A 15,621-nucleotide genomic window follows, 5' to 3' on the forward strand; every position below is an offset into this window, starting at 1 on the left:
ATCCTCTTTTGCCCTCTTGTCTTGTCTTTTCTTTTACTACTACAGTTTCAACAGTGGTGGGCACTTCAGGTAGAAAAATAGGCTCTCACTTCAGGCCCACTATTCTCTCAGGCTATGTCTACAGCCCTTTAGTGTAGCACTATGTCTGCAGTTGTAGCACTTTAGTGTAGACGCTCGCTATTGTGATACAAGGATTCTCCCATTGCTCTAGGTAATCCACCTCCCTGAAAGGGAGTAGCTAGGTCAGCAGGAGAATTCTTCTGTCAATCTAACCTGACTACACCTGGGGTTAGGGCATCATAGCTACAATGTACATTTTCAGTGTAGACCAGTCCTCAATCTGCTGTTGTTTCTCTGCAGGGAATCTCTTTTCTACTACACTCTTAGGCATCACTAAAAATACCCATGCAGGTCTTTGACCCTTACTTTCCCTTATCTTCAACCTGTGTTATCTAAAGCACCCAAGAGAGATTTTAACACCTCAGTGTGTCTCTAAATATGCAAGTCCTGCACCAACATGAAAGAATTGCCTAACAAATTCTGCTGTTGAGTAACTCGCTCCTACTTGGCCAGCATTTCCCATCAACGTTATTTGCATCACTGGGGGAGTTGCAAGAGATCATATATTTCTTAGTCACTATGGCATCCACAGGGATAGTAGTGAAGATGAGTTAACTTTGGATATATGCTTTATTTACTTTGCAACTGTGGTAATGAAAATATTGGGAAGCACTTTGAAATATCTAGCTCTGTATGCAGACGTCTGGTAAAGTATTGATATTTTATTCATAGAGCTACAAAATCTAGATATTGTTTTCTATTTCCTCATTTAGGCTGGGTTTTTTGGTCCAGTTTATCTTAAAACAAATTACATAAAATGATGGTGCCCCCATAACTTCCCTTAGGAGGGAAGAGATCTCTCTTTTTGGTATCTTCTGGTATTTATAGAGTCAGACTATTATGTCCCTTATTCCTGCTTCTCTTCTAAGATAACAATCTCTGGCTCAGTGTCCTCATATAAGGCATGAAGGCAGGGACACGTTATATTAGAACAATGGATCCTCAATTTTGATTGCAGTCTTTAGGTGCTACTGTAATGTATTATTATTATTGTTTATCAACAACAACAGTAGTCTGAATTTAAGTGCAATGTAGAAGATATATCCTGGTGGGAAACTACAAATAATTCATACTGGCATGTGAGTAACAGTATTTTAAAAGGCAGAGACAGAACCACTGGAAAAATGGTATTTGAAACAGTGGTGGACCAAAAGGTAGTTGTGTTGCAGGCTCAGCTGGAATAAGTCTTGTCTGCTTCACTAACAACTAGAGCTGATTAGATTTCAGGCACTTGTCTTGAAATTCTTCATGGATCAGCAGTACAGGACAGCTGGGTTGGAAGTTTTGCAATCACACCAGCTACTCCTGATTTGCTGACATCACCTGTGGTGGTGGTGATGAATGCCAGGTCCATTGTGTAACATCAACATCACACAGACTCCGTTATCTATTATCTCTCTTTGAAGTGATTTACTAGGTCCCTTCAGGGGTGTGTGAGTGTGAAAAACTTTGGCAAAGATTTACATTAGTTAAGGGAAAGTTTTCACAGGAAGGTGAGTGCACATGTACATTTCAGCACGTTTTTTTCTTTCCTCTTCTCTTTCTATGTTAGTATAGTTTCATCCCGATTCTCTCTCCACTTTCCCCCATTCCTTACCTCCACTACAAGATCTAGCACAAACACACACAGCTACACCTTCCTGACTCCAATCTCTTCTACCATCTCTTTAACAGGGTGTACTGGTAATACGGATGAAAGTTACTTCCCCTCTTCTATGTTCAAGACATAAGGATTGCCAGAGTGCTGTTTAAGTCACCAGGGCCTGATGAAATACATCCTAGAATCCGTAAGGAGCTGACTGAGGACATATCTGAGCCATTAGCAATTATCTTCAAAAAGTCATGGAAGACGGGAGAAATTCCAGAAGACTGAAAAAGGGCAAATATAGTAATGCCAATCTATCGAAAGGGAAATAAGGACAACCCAGAGAATTACAGACCAGTCAGCTTAACTTCTGCACTCAGAAAGATAATGGAGCAAATAATTAAGCAGTCAATTTGCAAACACCTAGAAGATAATAAGGTGGTAAATAACAGTAAGCATGGATTGGTCAAGAACAAATTGTGTCAAAATAACCTAATAGCTGTCTTTGATAGGGTAACAAGCCTAGTGGATAGGGAGAAGCAGTAGATGTGGTATATCTTGACTTTTGTTAGGCTTTTGAAACTGTCTTGCATGACCTTGTCATAAACAAACTAGGGAAATACAACTTAGGGTATGTCTTCACTACCAACGTTAAAGCACTGCGGTGGCACCAGCGCTGGGAGAGAGTCCTCCCACCACAGTAAAAAACCCACCCCCATGAGGTGAGTAACTACCGGCACTGGGAGCACGGCTCCCAGCACTGGTGCACTTTGTCCTTGTTGAATTTCATCTTATTTTCTTCAGACCATTTCTTCAGTTTGTTCAGATCATTTTGAATTTTAATCCTATCCTCCAAAGCACTTGCAACCATTCCCAGCTTGGTATTGTCTGCAAACTTTGTACGTGTACTCTCTCTGTCATTATCCATATCATGGATGAAAGAAAAGGAGGACTTGTGGCACCTTAGAGACTAACCAATTTATTTGAGCATAAGCTTTCGTGAGCTACAGCTCACTTCATCGGATGCATACCGTGGAAACGCTCAGGGGTATGTTTTTTCACATCCCTGAGCGATGCAGGTTTCAGTGCTGTAAAGTGGCAGTGTAGACAAGACCCTCGAAGGAGTGACTAAAAGGTGGGTGCATGACTGGTTGGAAAACCGGTCACAGGGAGTAGTTATCAGTGATGCACAATCAAGCTGGAGGGGCATATTAAGTAGGGTCCCACAGGATCAGTTCTGGGTCCAGTTCTCTTTAATATCTTCATCCATGATATGGATAATGACAGAGAGAGTACACGTACAAAGTTTGCAGACAATACCAAGCTGGGAATGGTTGCAAGTGCTTTGGAGGATAGGATTAAAATTCAAAATGATCTGAACAAACTGAAGAAATGGTCTGAAGAAAATAAGATGAAATTCAACAAGGACAAATGCAAAGTACTCCACTTAGAAGGAACAAGCAGTTGCGCACATACAAAATGGGAAATGACTAGGAAGGAGTACCGCAGAAAGGGATCTGGGGTCATAGTGAATCACAGGCTAAATATGAGTCAATAGTGTAACACTGTTGCAAAAAAAGCAAACATCATTCTGGGATGTACTAGCAGGAGTGTTGTAAGCAAGACACAAGAAGTAATTCTTCCACTCTACTCTGTGCTGATAAGGCCTCAACTGGAGTATTGTGTCCAGTTCTGGGTGCCACATTTCAGGAAAGATGTGAACAAACTGGAGAAAGTCCAGAGAAGAGGAACAAAAATGATTAAAGGTCTAGAAAACATGACCTATGAGGGAAGATTGAAAAATTTGGGTTTGTTTAGTCTGATAAAGAGAAGACAGGGAGGGAACATTATAACAGTTTTCAAGTACATAAAAAGTTACAAGGAGGAGGGAGAAAAATGATTCTGAGGATAGGAGAAGCAATGGGCTTAAATTGCCGCAAGGGTAGTTTAGGTTGGACATTAGGAAAAACTTCCTGTCAGGGTGGTTAAGCACTGGAATAAACAGCCCAGGGAGGTTGTGGTATCTCCATCACTAGAGATTTTTAAGAGTAGGTTAGACAAACACCTGTCAGGGATGGTCTATACTTAGTCCTGCCATGAGTTCAGGGCATGTGAAGGATGACCTCTTTAGGTTCCTTCCAGTCCTACGATTCTATGATCCAAACAATGAAATCAGCAATACTGCAGTGGCCCTAAAAAATCTCGTTTTCTTCTTGCTTGCTTTTAGATCAAGCTATAGTTTTATTTTTTAATTTCCATTCCAGCTTCATCACCTATGAAAAACAAAATCATTGTATTTTTAAGAGAACAGCACATTGTGGAACTTTTTTGGGGGACGGGGGAGAGTGGGGGCAGACAGGGAAGGTGATTCACAGGTAGAAAGGTTTCATAAAAACAGTTTGATTCTGTCAAGAAATTGAGATTTCCCACACATACATTTTCTGTAAATCTGCTGAAAATTATTTTCACTCATTTTTTTTTCAGTAGCACACTTTTTTTTTACACTATATCCCCCCCTCAGTTTACATTTTTAATCACTATATACCAAGTAAGGGTTACTCAAAGGCTGATAACCTGTAGGCAAACTTTTAGTCTGATGCAGTAAAATAGGACTGAGATATTACAAGCCAGGACTAATCACATTACAAAACAAGGCTGATAGTGTTACTGATATTTAGGGTGACCATACATCCCGTTTTGGCCAGAACAGTCCCTTTTTTAAGCCCCATCCTGGCTGTCCCAACTTCTTTGGCAAAACTGGGCATTCTCCCATTTGCTCTTGCCAACTGATCATCAAGCTAAAGTGGGGTGTGACCCCTAATGGGGCATGGAGGAATATGCTGGGTGGGGGGAGCAGCAACGCCAGCCCTGTGCGGGAGGGAGGGCTCTGGAGAGTGGCTTCGGCCAGGCTGGCCCCATGTGGGCAGGCGGCAGGGGGCCTTCAGCGGCCCAGTGTAGGCGGGCAGCAGGGGGCTTGGGTAGGCTCCACATGTGGAGGAGGGAGAAGGGCTTTGGGCTGGCCCCTGTGGTGTCCTGTTTTTCCTTTGGGAAATTATGGTCATAGTACTAAAAGAAGAAAAGGAGTACTTGTGGCACCTTAGAGACTAACAAATTTATCTGAGCCTAAGCTTTCGTGAGCTACAGCTCACTTCATCGGATGTATGCATGCATCCGATGAAGTGAGCTGTAGCTCACGAAAGCTTAGGCTCAAATAAATTTGTTAGTCTCTAAGGTGCCACAAGTACTCCTTTTCTTTTTGCGAATACAGACTAACACGGCTGCTACTCTGAAACTGGTCACATTACTGATACTGTATTGAGCGCCCTAATGATCTTCAGTGATACATCCTGGGATAACAGCATCCAAATCTGCTCTCTAGTATGGTGATTTCTGTTCCTCAGTGGACACTGTCAGGCAAGTGAGTAGACCTTCAGTGGAACTCAATCAGCAAGGCTGGGGGTGCTTCATTCCTCCAGGCCAGCTCCACAGTGAAGCAACCAGTCTCATTTCCCTCTTACTCTCTCTGAATGTGAGTTTTCTGATGAAGGCATGAGAGGGGAAAAATAGAGATGGACTGACAGCTTCAGAATAGCCTGATACAATGTGAATTCAATGAAAAAACAACAAAAAGTCTAACACTGTCAGTAAATTTAACTAATTTGAAATAATTATTTTGCCCTAGGTGAAAAGTAAAACAATGTAGCCCAACCCTAATTGTTACTGAGACTACAAATGCTGCAGTATTGCAATTGGTTTGACAGGTTTAAGCAAGAGACAGCAAGAATGCAGTGATGCATACAAGACGTTCATTCACACGCTGAACTGTGAATCCTGTGTCTTTCCTCATACAAACTTTAGATGAAGTCTTAGAGCTCTGCCCTCTAAGTTAAAACAAAACTTCCTTTACAATTTGGGGGAATGGGGTGGAGAATTCCTCCTTGGCTCATCCCCTGCCTTTAACAACTACTGCCACCAGTCCTCTGTTAATAAGAGGTGCCCCCAGATTTCCCTCAACTCTTACATACTGGCTCCTGGAAATGATAAGCAACACTTACATAGTACATTACATTGTCAAAGTGAAGCACAAACATTAGCCACAGTGGTTAATCTTCAGCCCCTGGGGAGTCTATTATTCTATGTTCTCACTATGAGAGAGAGCAAAAACAACACTTTGTATACGTGTGTGTGTGTAAAATGGTAAGAGAACATTGTATTGTCTCTCTCACCATATAGTCTCCCATACTCTGCACTTTAGTAGTGACAGTGAAACTAACATCCCAATAGCTGAAGAGTCTGTGTTTGTACTTCAAAGGTTGGGATATTAGTCATTTGCACTGAGTGACCGCTTTTCCTAGATGACACAGAGACATAGCAGGGGGCAGCACTGAAATCAGGAGAGGTAGCTTTGAATTGCCCTGTGTTCAAATAAGGACTTCTGGCACATTCATGTTATTTGTTGATACTTTCTTATTGGTAAAAAATTGGAATGTAAATTCAGATTAGGATTGTCCTAATTCAGCTGTCTTTCAGTATTTGATTAATGTAATATATCCAAGGAGGCTGTTCATGCAGGATAGCTGTTCCTGAAGGTTCATATAAGGTTCAAACTGGTCCTGTTTTCCCTACCAAAGAGTACAGTAGTGGGGAGTGTGTGTCTCTGTATAGAATCAGAATTGTAGGATTTAAGGGGACCTCAAGAGGTCAACTAGTCCAGTCCCCTGCATTCATGGTAGGACTAAGTATTATCTAGACCATCCCTGACTGGTGTTTGTCTAACCTGCTCTTAAAAGATCTCCAGTGACAGAGATTCCACAACTTCCCTAGGCAATTTATTCCATTGTTTACCACCCTGACAGTTAGGAAGTTTTTCCTAATGTCCAACCTAAACCAGCTGTGTTGCAATTTAAGACCTTCTTCTCCTATCCTCAGAGATTAAGAAGAATATTTTTTCTCCCTCCTCCTTGTAATAACTTTTTATGTACTTGAAAACTCTTACATTATCCCCTCTCCATCTTCTCTTTCCCAGACTAAACAAACTCAAATTTTTCAATCTTCCCTCATAGGTCTTGTTTTCTAGACCTTTAATCATTTTTGTTCCTCTTCTCTGGACTTTCTCCAGTTGTTCACATCTTTCCTGAAATGTGGCACCCAGAACTGGACACAATACTCCAGTTGAGGCCTTATTAGCACAGAGTAGAGTGGAAGAATTACTCCTTGGGTCTTGCTTACAACATTCCTGCTAATACATCCCAGAATGATGTTTGCTTTTTTTGCAACAGTGTTACATTGTTGACTCATATTTAGCTTGTGATCCACTCTGACCCCCCAGATCCCTTTTTGCAGCACTCCTTACTAGACAGTCATTTCCCATTTTGTATGTGTTCCTTCCTAAGTGGAGTACTTTGCATTTGTCCTTATTGAATTTCATCCTATTTACTTTAGACCATTTCTCCAGTTTATCCAGATCATTTTGATTTTTAATCCTCTCCTACAAAGCACTTGCAACCCCTCCCAGCTTGGTATCGTCCGCAAACTTTATACGTGTACTCTCTCCGTCATTATCCAAATCACTGATGAAGATATTGAACAGAACTGGCCCCACAACTGATCCTTGCAGGACCCCACTCAATATGCCCTTCCAGCTTGACGGTGAACCACTGATAACTATTCTCTGGGAACAGCTTTCCAACCGTTATGCAACCACCTTATAGTAGCTCCATCCAGGTTGTATGTATCAAGATAGATCTAGTCTTAACTTTGACTCTGCTTCTACCAGATGAGATATTTGAAATTTGAGTCTACATATTAATAGCAAATTATGAGTTTGGTTGTTTGGTGCACTTTCCTATACTTTCTGCCACATTAGTGATGTCTGTGTTACACATGTGGCAAGTGTGAGCTGGTGTGAGACCATATGTATCTCTTTTGGGTTGTGCAGTATGTTTGTAGAATAATGAGATCAGAAGTAAATGATCCTTCTGTACATTTTAGTCTGGTTTTATGCCCAATAACAACTACAACCATACACGGTTCTTTGACATATTACATGACCTCCTTGAAGAACAAATGCATTATAATTTAGTACTATACACTAGTGTTTTTCAACTTTCTTTCATTTGCGGACCTCTAAAAAATTTCAAATGGAGGTACGGACCCCTTTGGAAATTCAGCCTATGCTCCGCGGACCACTACCATAGAAGTTTTAGACTGAAAACTGCCTAAACAGAATTCAACTATGAATGTTCCACGTGCTTGGCATGGCATTTGACTCAACATGAAAAAGGGTGCTTAGGTGTGGGCTTCTAAGGTAATGACAAAAAGAAAAGGAGGACTTGTGGCACCTTAGAGACTAACCAATTTATTAGAGCATAAGCTTTCATGAGCTACAGCTCACTTCCTCAGATGAGGAAGTGAGCTGTAGCTCACGAAAGCTTATGCTCTAATAAATTGGTTAGTCTCTAAGGTGCCACAAGTCCTCCTTTTCTTTTTGCGAATACAGACTAACACGGCTGTTACTCTGAAACCTAAGGTAATGACAACACTTCCGGGTTTTACCTGTAGGTGGGATATTCACATACTTTTGATTGATCAGAAAAACAGAATGCCTTTTCTGGGATCTGAAACTTTATTTTCATTGTCACCTTTCATAGATCCCTTAGACATAGTCTGCAGATCCTGATGGGTTCGTGGATCACAGGTTGAAAATCACTGCGATACTCCATGGTTTTTGATAATTGCAGTGCTCAGCTCCATCTGCTGGCTAATCCATGCAGCTGCATGTCAGAGTTAGTTTTAGATGGCAGTGGCAGAAATAGAGACAAATTAATAAGAATAATATAAAGCAGTTACCAACATGACAATGGTGTGTAAATAAAACTTTTGTCCCTCTTGTAGATTGGAAGGAAAAGTGCACAGAAGAGCATCTTTTCTGAGAGAGACGGTGCTAAACCAAAAAACACATTTCTTGTTTATACACTAGTGTTACTTTCCAATACTGTCAGTAGACTGAAGTTCATTTTATATATATTTTAATTTATTTTGAAAAGCTGGATTTAATTTTGTTGCAAAAATTGATTCAGATGCGGATGGCTGCTGCCATTTTTCTGAGAAAGTCGTGACACATGGAAACCAAACTGTCTAATTAGGAGCAAGATTGATTATTGTTTTGTTTGCCTAGAATGGAAGCTTGTCAGGTAGTTAAGTCTTACTAATGACCTCCACATTACAAACCCAGTCAATGACTAAAGTTATTGGATGTATACTGACTTTGTTATTGCTTCCTCATGCACTGAGGTGTAAACTTCTGTGGGATTGTTTTATTGCTGTTAGTGTGAGGGAGGGCACAAGTAGTATTGTTTTCAGTGTAAATGTATAGTAGTTTCTTTTAAACCTAATTAAGTTGGTGACCCATGGCTGTGTACTGTCGAGACCCATTCACAGCCCTATTGCTTATCCCAGAGTTTACTCCTTAAGAGAAAGATGATTTAAATGAAGGAACAGGGACCTTCCTTCCTATATTCATGGTCATTTTCCTGAATATCCTGAGATATTCAGGTAATTCAATGCTGGAATGAAAGCTGCATCGATTACTGTTTCATTTTCAGTTTAGCTTTGTTGTTTACAAAGGAAGAAATGTCTTGAGTGAGGCTGTGGGCTTGTTGAGATTAGAAACATTTCACCTGTTTAAATAAATCATTTTATAATAGTTCTGGTTAAATGTTTGAAAACCTCTAACGTAGATGCCCTTAAATGGGTTAGCCCTAATACTGATAAACTTAAGACCCATTTAAGTGTATCTATATTAGGAGCTAGAACCAGATTAACTAGACTGGTTTAACATTGGTTTAGTTAAATTGTTGTAGACTGGGGGGTTAGAACTGTAAAGGGGGATAAATTTTTTAGATGGGCCTATGTAATTTAGCACCCTAAATCCCTTTTTCAAAAGTAGTATATGTATGTAGGAGCCTAAGTCTCATTGAAAATCAATGGGATTTTTAGGCTCCTAAGTGCCTAAATCACTTTTGAAAACAGGACCAGGGCTCCTAATATAAGAAGAAAAATATAAGATTTTCCACTGAATGCATCTGATGAAGTGAGCTGTAGCTCACGAAAGCTTATGCTCAAATAAATTTGTTAGTCTCTAAGGTGCCACGAGTACTCCTTTTCCTTTTATAATCACTCACGTTAACCAGTGTTCTTGGAGAAGAAGAAAAATTACAAGGTTTAACAATAAGCTTTAAAAGCTTTCATTGTAGGACCTTAAAATCACAAAATGTATGAAAACAGAATGCTTGCCACCCATTTCTCATTCTGATCTATACAGAAATTAAACTTCCATGGTCAATTACTTTCATTTCCATAGTAAGATATGATGCCAAAGAAACAGGATTAGTCAAAATAGTGTAAGAGATACCACCCAAGTCCTATGGAATAAAATTCAAGCTTAGTTAAATCTAATAATAGTCTTTGAGCTTTTTTTGTAAACTAATAAACATAGTACAGATGAGCAAACTGAGGCAGAGAGAACATAAGGGATCTGTGATGATTTGGGGAATCTATGTACAATATATGAATTCTGGTTGCTATTATGAAGTAATTGTAGTGTTGTGGAATGCCTCCATATGTATATCTACCATGGTCAGGTAAGACCTAGCACATACCCAGCCCTAGGGACAGTGGCGAGTACTTAACTTTAGTGATTGTGCTTTAGTGACCAGACAATAGACATGCTAAGAAGGTTTGCTGGACCTGAGAGAAGATAGTTTCTACTAGTATGCAGGCGAAGGGGAAGCGAAGAGAGTGGAAAGTTAGGAGCAGCAAGATGAAGGGACAGAGGCAACAAAGGAGGAGTTTTAAAAGGAATCACAGAAAGAAGGCTCAGACATACACCTAGGAAGCATGGGGCAGAAGAGACGAAGGGGATGGATGGATGGCCCCATATGACTCTGACCCCAGCCCAACAAATGCTTTTGGATTAGTGAGGAAACTTCTGGGAGAAGGTATGTTGAAGCTACGGGGGAGTCTGAGCAGTCAGCACTGGTCTGGGGGCTGGGCAGGGGGCCGCATGGTCACAGCTTTCAGGAGAAGGTGCCAGACCAAAGATTCACACTCTAAAAATGTGTTGAGAGGCCCTAACACAGCAGCAATGGCTAGGCTCCAATCAGACTCTGTGTGCTTAAAACACCAGGGGTTCAGCAGCTGGTTCCCTTCACAGCAGTCTGGGAAGTGGTCACAAGGGGGCTCTTCCCAAGGTCCCACCAATCAATCAGTAGCTAACTGCTTGTCTACACTGGCACTTTACGGCACAGCAACTTTCTCACTCAGGGTGGAGGTGTTTTTTTTTTCAAGAGTGCTGGGAGAGCATTGTTTCCCAGTCCCCTGCCACCTCATGTTAAAAGTATTTCTGCTGTACTGCCCTGGGGTCTAAGTAGCCTCTTCCATTCCTTATCTCCAGTTATGATTTAATATAAATGGATCAGGATTTCCAAAATTACTACTTATACCAGAGCCAGTCTGACTCATTACAGGAAGAACCATCTCTAAGTACTGTAGCAGTCCTTCCTAAATAACCACATAACTATATTCACATTATACCAAGAAACGTAAAAAATAAAAAATGTGGGGGTTAAACCTCCATAATTGACCATTTTCTTCTACAGTATGCAATGTCACACTGTTACAAGAGATGTGAGAGTCACTTTACACTGCCCTTTGTGCTGAAAAGAGAAATATTTTCTTCTCTCAAGTACCCAGTAATGTCCAAGTCAACAGAAAAGTTACCAAACTGTACCTGTTTTGTTAGAGATGTTGCTTTGGGACTGGGCCACCCTGATGACATCAGCAGCTGTATCCCTTACTATCAGCTCTTCACTCTGCAAGAGCAGAACTACGCATTTCCACATGGCAAGTGTGCTGGAGAGACCTGAACATTTACAAAGAGGCAAGGCGTTTAGAATTTTGCTTCTTACAGATAAATCAGAACAGTTACAGAAATATTTATGTTCACATCTAAAAATGACAAAATTTAGTGAAACACACACAAAAAGGAGAGGAGAAGGGGAGAAAAGAGGAGGACTTGTGGCAATTGTAGTCAAAATGCTGTTTGCTCTATAATGCTGAAGTCTGAACAGCCAACCTATTTTTCCCACCTTTTCTTCTCTTTTATCTCCCCTTGATAGTTGGCCCTGTCTGGTCCCAGGAGTAGGTAGCTGGGGAGAGGGAGCATCAAACCAGTGCTGGGATACTCAGAGTGTTGGGTAACAACTAATGCTCTGAAATTTCTGCAGTTCCTGTGAGTGTGGAATTCTTGCTGGGCATTAGTAGAGTGCTGCTAATGTGCGGGTGAGGATCCAGCAGGTCCTTGAAGTAATTTCTTTTGGCTGGAGGCTCTGTCTGGAGGTGTCTGGGGAACAGCAATATGTTGGTGCGACCCTAAGGGGCTGTATTAAGAAAGCTTGCTTGATAGTACTGCTCTCTGGAGCACCTCAGCTGAATTTTTTGCTCAGGTTGTGAATATAATTGATAAAGAGAATATACTGGGACTTCTCTTGAAAAAGTGACTAGCTGCTGACCACGCCATATCACAGATTACACTGTGGAGATTGGGGGGCAATGCAGTGGTTGCCTAGGTTTATTTTCTGCCACATTGATGTAGGGGAAAGAACTTTTCTGTCAGGTTCTCCCTCAGAGTTTTGTATGATGGAGGCTTAGGTGGAAAGTTAAACCCATGTTATTGCTTGCGCATAGTGGGAGATTCTTCGGTCTTGTGTACCCAGTAGGGTTGCCAACCCTCCGGGTCTCGCTGGGAGTCTCTTGGAATTGGGTTCTATCTCCTGGAGGCTACTGAAGCCAAACGGGGAAATCTTAGGCTGCTAAAAGTCAGGTGGCGCAGCGGGGTTAAGGCAGGCTCCCTGCCTGCCCTGGCCCCGCGCCGCTCCTGGAAGTAGCCGGCACGTCCCTGCGGCCCCTGAGGAAAGCGGGGGAGCTCCATACGCTGCCTCTGCCCTGAGCGCCGACTCTGCAGCTTCCATTGGCCGGGAACTGCGGCCAATGGGAGCTGCGGGGGCAGTGCCTGAAGGCAGGGGCAGCCCACACAGCATCCTGGTCCCTCCCACAGGGGCCACAGCAACATGCTGGCTGTTTACAGGAGTGGCTCAGCGCCAGGACAGACAGGGAATCTGCCTTAGCCCCACTGCGCCGCCAACTGGGAGCCGCCCAAGGTAAGTGCCACCGGGCTGGAGCCTGCACCCCAACCCCTGCCCTCTCCCACACTCTGAACCTCTCGGCTCCAGCCCAGAGCCCGCACCCCCCGCCCCAGTCTGATGAAAGTGAGTGAGGGTGGGGGAGAATGAGCGATGGAGGGAGGGGGGAATGGAGTGAGCAGACTGGGCCTTAGTGAAGGGGCAGGGCCTCGGGGGAAGGGGTGGGGCAGGGCAAGGGTGTTTGGGTTTGTGTCATTAGACAGTTGGCAACCCTAGTACCCAGGGAAACTGGCTATCATACTGTAGCAGAATAATTATTCGACTATAGCTATTTCAGTATAGCTTCCCTCGCATACACACACATGGACACACTATTTCAGAATTAACTACTCCACTTTAAAAACTCTAGAATCAGGGTACTTTTATTCTGGAATAGTTTCCACACAAGGGGGGTTACACCAGAACAGCTATAGCAGAATAATTATTCAGCTATAACTATGCCAGCCAATTTCTCTGTGTAAACAAGTTCTTACTGTGTCCCCAAAAGAAATATGGCAAAACCAAAAATGGTCTCTTTGGAAAGGCTTCTTTTCTTGACTCCTCAGGCAACACTAAGCAAAGGTAGAGAGGAGAGTCCAGATCATTCCCCTGAGTAATACGATCCTTTTCCCTCTAAGAAACATTTTCTTTTTGTATTTATTTCTCTGATTGCCTGAAGCTGTTTAGTATTAGAAGTTTTTTTAAAAAAAAAGGCTATCTTAAAACATCAGCCATTGAACAAACTGATAGTAGAATCAGGTATAAATTGCCAACCTCTCTTACCCAGGTTTAGCACAAGCACAGCTCCACAATCTTCCAGAGTCAGGTTTCAGAGTAGTAGCCATGTTAGTCTGTATCCGCAGAAAGAAAAGGAGTACTTGTGGCACCTTAGAGACTAACAAATTTATTTGAGCATAAGCTTCCGTGAGCTGCAGCTCACTTCATTGGAGCTGTAGCTCACAAAAGCTCATGCTCAAATAAATTTGTTAGTCTCTAAGGTGCCACAAGTACTCCTAATCTTCAAGAGTGTGGCTCCCGATTTACACCTGTGTAACTGACAGCAGAATCAGGCCCTTTACTTGGTATCATCTTTCTGTGTGATACATTTAGTGTTTGTGAAAGATGCCAGACTGCCAGCTCTCTAGAAAACATGCAGGATGAACAGTCCCTCTTCCTGTCTTAACTCAGGCCTGCTTGCGCCCTCTTCTTGGGAAGAAATGCTAGGTCAGACTGCCTACTCTTCAGGCCTTGGCCTTGTTGATAAGACTATCAACCAGGGTGCCAATTAATGCCAATTTTGTTTTCAAAGTGGGACACATGTCTGCCAGAAAAGGACTAGAATTACTGACTCATTTCACATTGCCACTTAACAGACACCCGGTAGGAAAATTTTAATCACTGCTAACAGTAGCCCAGTTCATACCAGTGACAGAGATGAAAACTTCAATATTCCCATACCAGTCATTCAAACACCCCAGTCTCCCTCATTTTATATTAATGATAACATCCGTCTTATTACTGGCTCTAACTTTGGTTCTAGGAGTCAAGATTTCCAAATGTGATAATCTCAGGCAAAATACATAAATGCTGCATCTACCTGGTACCAAAGGATTAGCATAGATTTAGCCTAGCTAAATGGTATCAATACCATTTAACCGACTCGTTTCCAAACAAACAGTTTATTGTCTCATTTTTAGCTCTTCTGACATCTCAGAAGACAAGATATGTCCATTTTATATATTAAGCAAAAATATGCTAATTTCTCTTCCCACTTTCTTTCAAAATTAATTTACCTTGAAAGTCTATGAGTCAATGCTAAATTGGCATTACATCAAAGCTCAGCTTTCAAAGGCTCTGTATATGTTATCAAGCATATGGAATACATATACTCTACATATGTTCTTAATGGGTTGCGTAAGTTTGTTTATTATCTGATCAAACCCCACCATCCAGCACTCACATCATTTTATTATGTTGTATATTCTGTTAAACAATTCAACAGCCAGAGTCTAAAAGTTTCCAGTTAGGCCAAGGTAAGAGAGGACATACTACAACTAGCTAGGATGCCCACACGCTTCATGTTGGGGGTCCAAGCTGATTGTTTGAGAAGGTCAGGATGGAATTTCTTTCCCCCACCTCCTATGTACGTAACTGCACAGATGGCTGGACACATTATGGAAATTTCTCACTTTCATCTGAACCACAAGCTACTGGTCACAGATGGAGGCAGCATACCAGAGTAGCTGGACCCGCGTTCTGCACCAGGATGGTAACGCCTATGTCTGTATAGGTAAGTTAAATAGTGAGATAAATAGTAGTATAAGTAACTTAAATGCTGAGGGACAGGAAGGTGGAGCTGTACCAGGAAAAACAACTAAAAGAGGGCTTTAAGAAGTTGTACAGTAAAGTAGGGGCTAGAGGGACAAAGAGTTAAAAAACAGGTGTCAAGACGCTGGCTGGCTCACAGAAGTGGCAATGGGACATAGAGTGTCAACTAAGAATCACTTATTCAAATCCATTTCAGCAGCAAGTGAAAATAGCTACCATCTGAAGGCTGCTTTGTGACTTGAGTAAAAGGAGTTGATGGTATTAGTCCAGTTCTAAGGACACCTGTGTTCATAGCACACAAAACTCACTGCCACTACAGTTGGCAGCACTGCTGGAAATCGAAGTAGA

The 15,621-nt window shown here is 41.9% G+C and overlaps 1 protein-coding gene across 3 annotated transcripts in view; it reads right to left on the reverse strand.

Moving 5' to 3' along the window:
- THADA (THADA armadillo repeat containing) overlaps window positions 1-15,621 on the reverse strand; it is a 288,683-nt gene that overhangs the window by 25,355 nt on the left and 247,707 nt on the right. For all 3 annotated transcript variants that reach the window (XM_073339064.2, XM_073339066.2, XM_073339063.2), the window contains one exon: window positions 11,496-11,627. In XM_073339064.2, the coding sequence (XP_073195165.2) occupies window positions 11,496-11,627 (132 nt within the window). The remainder of the gene's footprint in view (window positions 1-11,495; window positions 11,628-15,621) is intronic.

This window comes from Lepidochelys kempii, chromosome 3 (assembly GCF_965140285.1).
Source record: "Lepidochelys kempii isolate rLepKem1 chromosome 3, rLepKem1.hap1, whole genome shotgun sequence".
Lineage (NCBI taxonomy): Eukaryota > Metazoa > Chordata > Testudines > Cheloniidae > Lepidochelys > Lepidochelys kempii.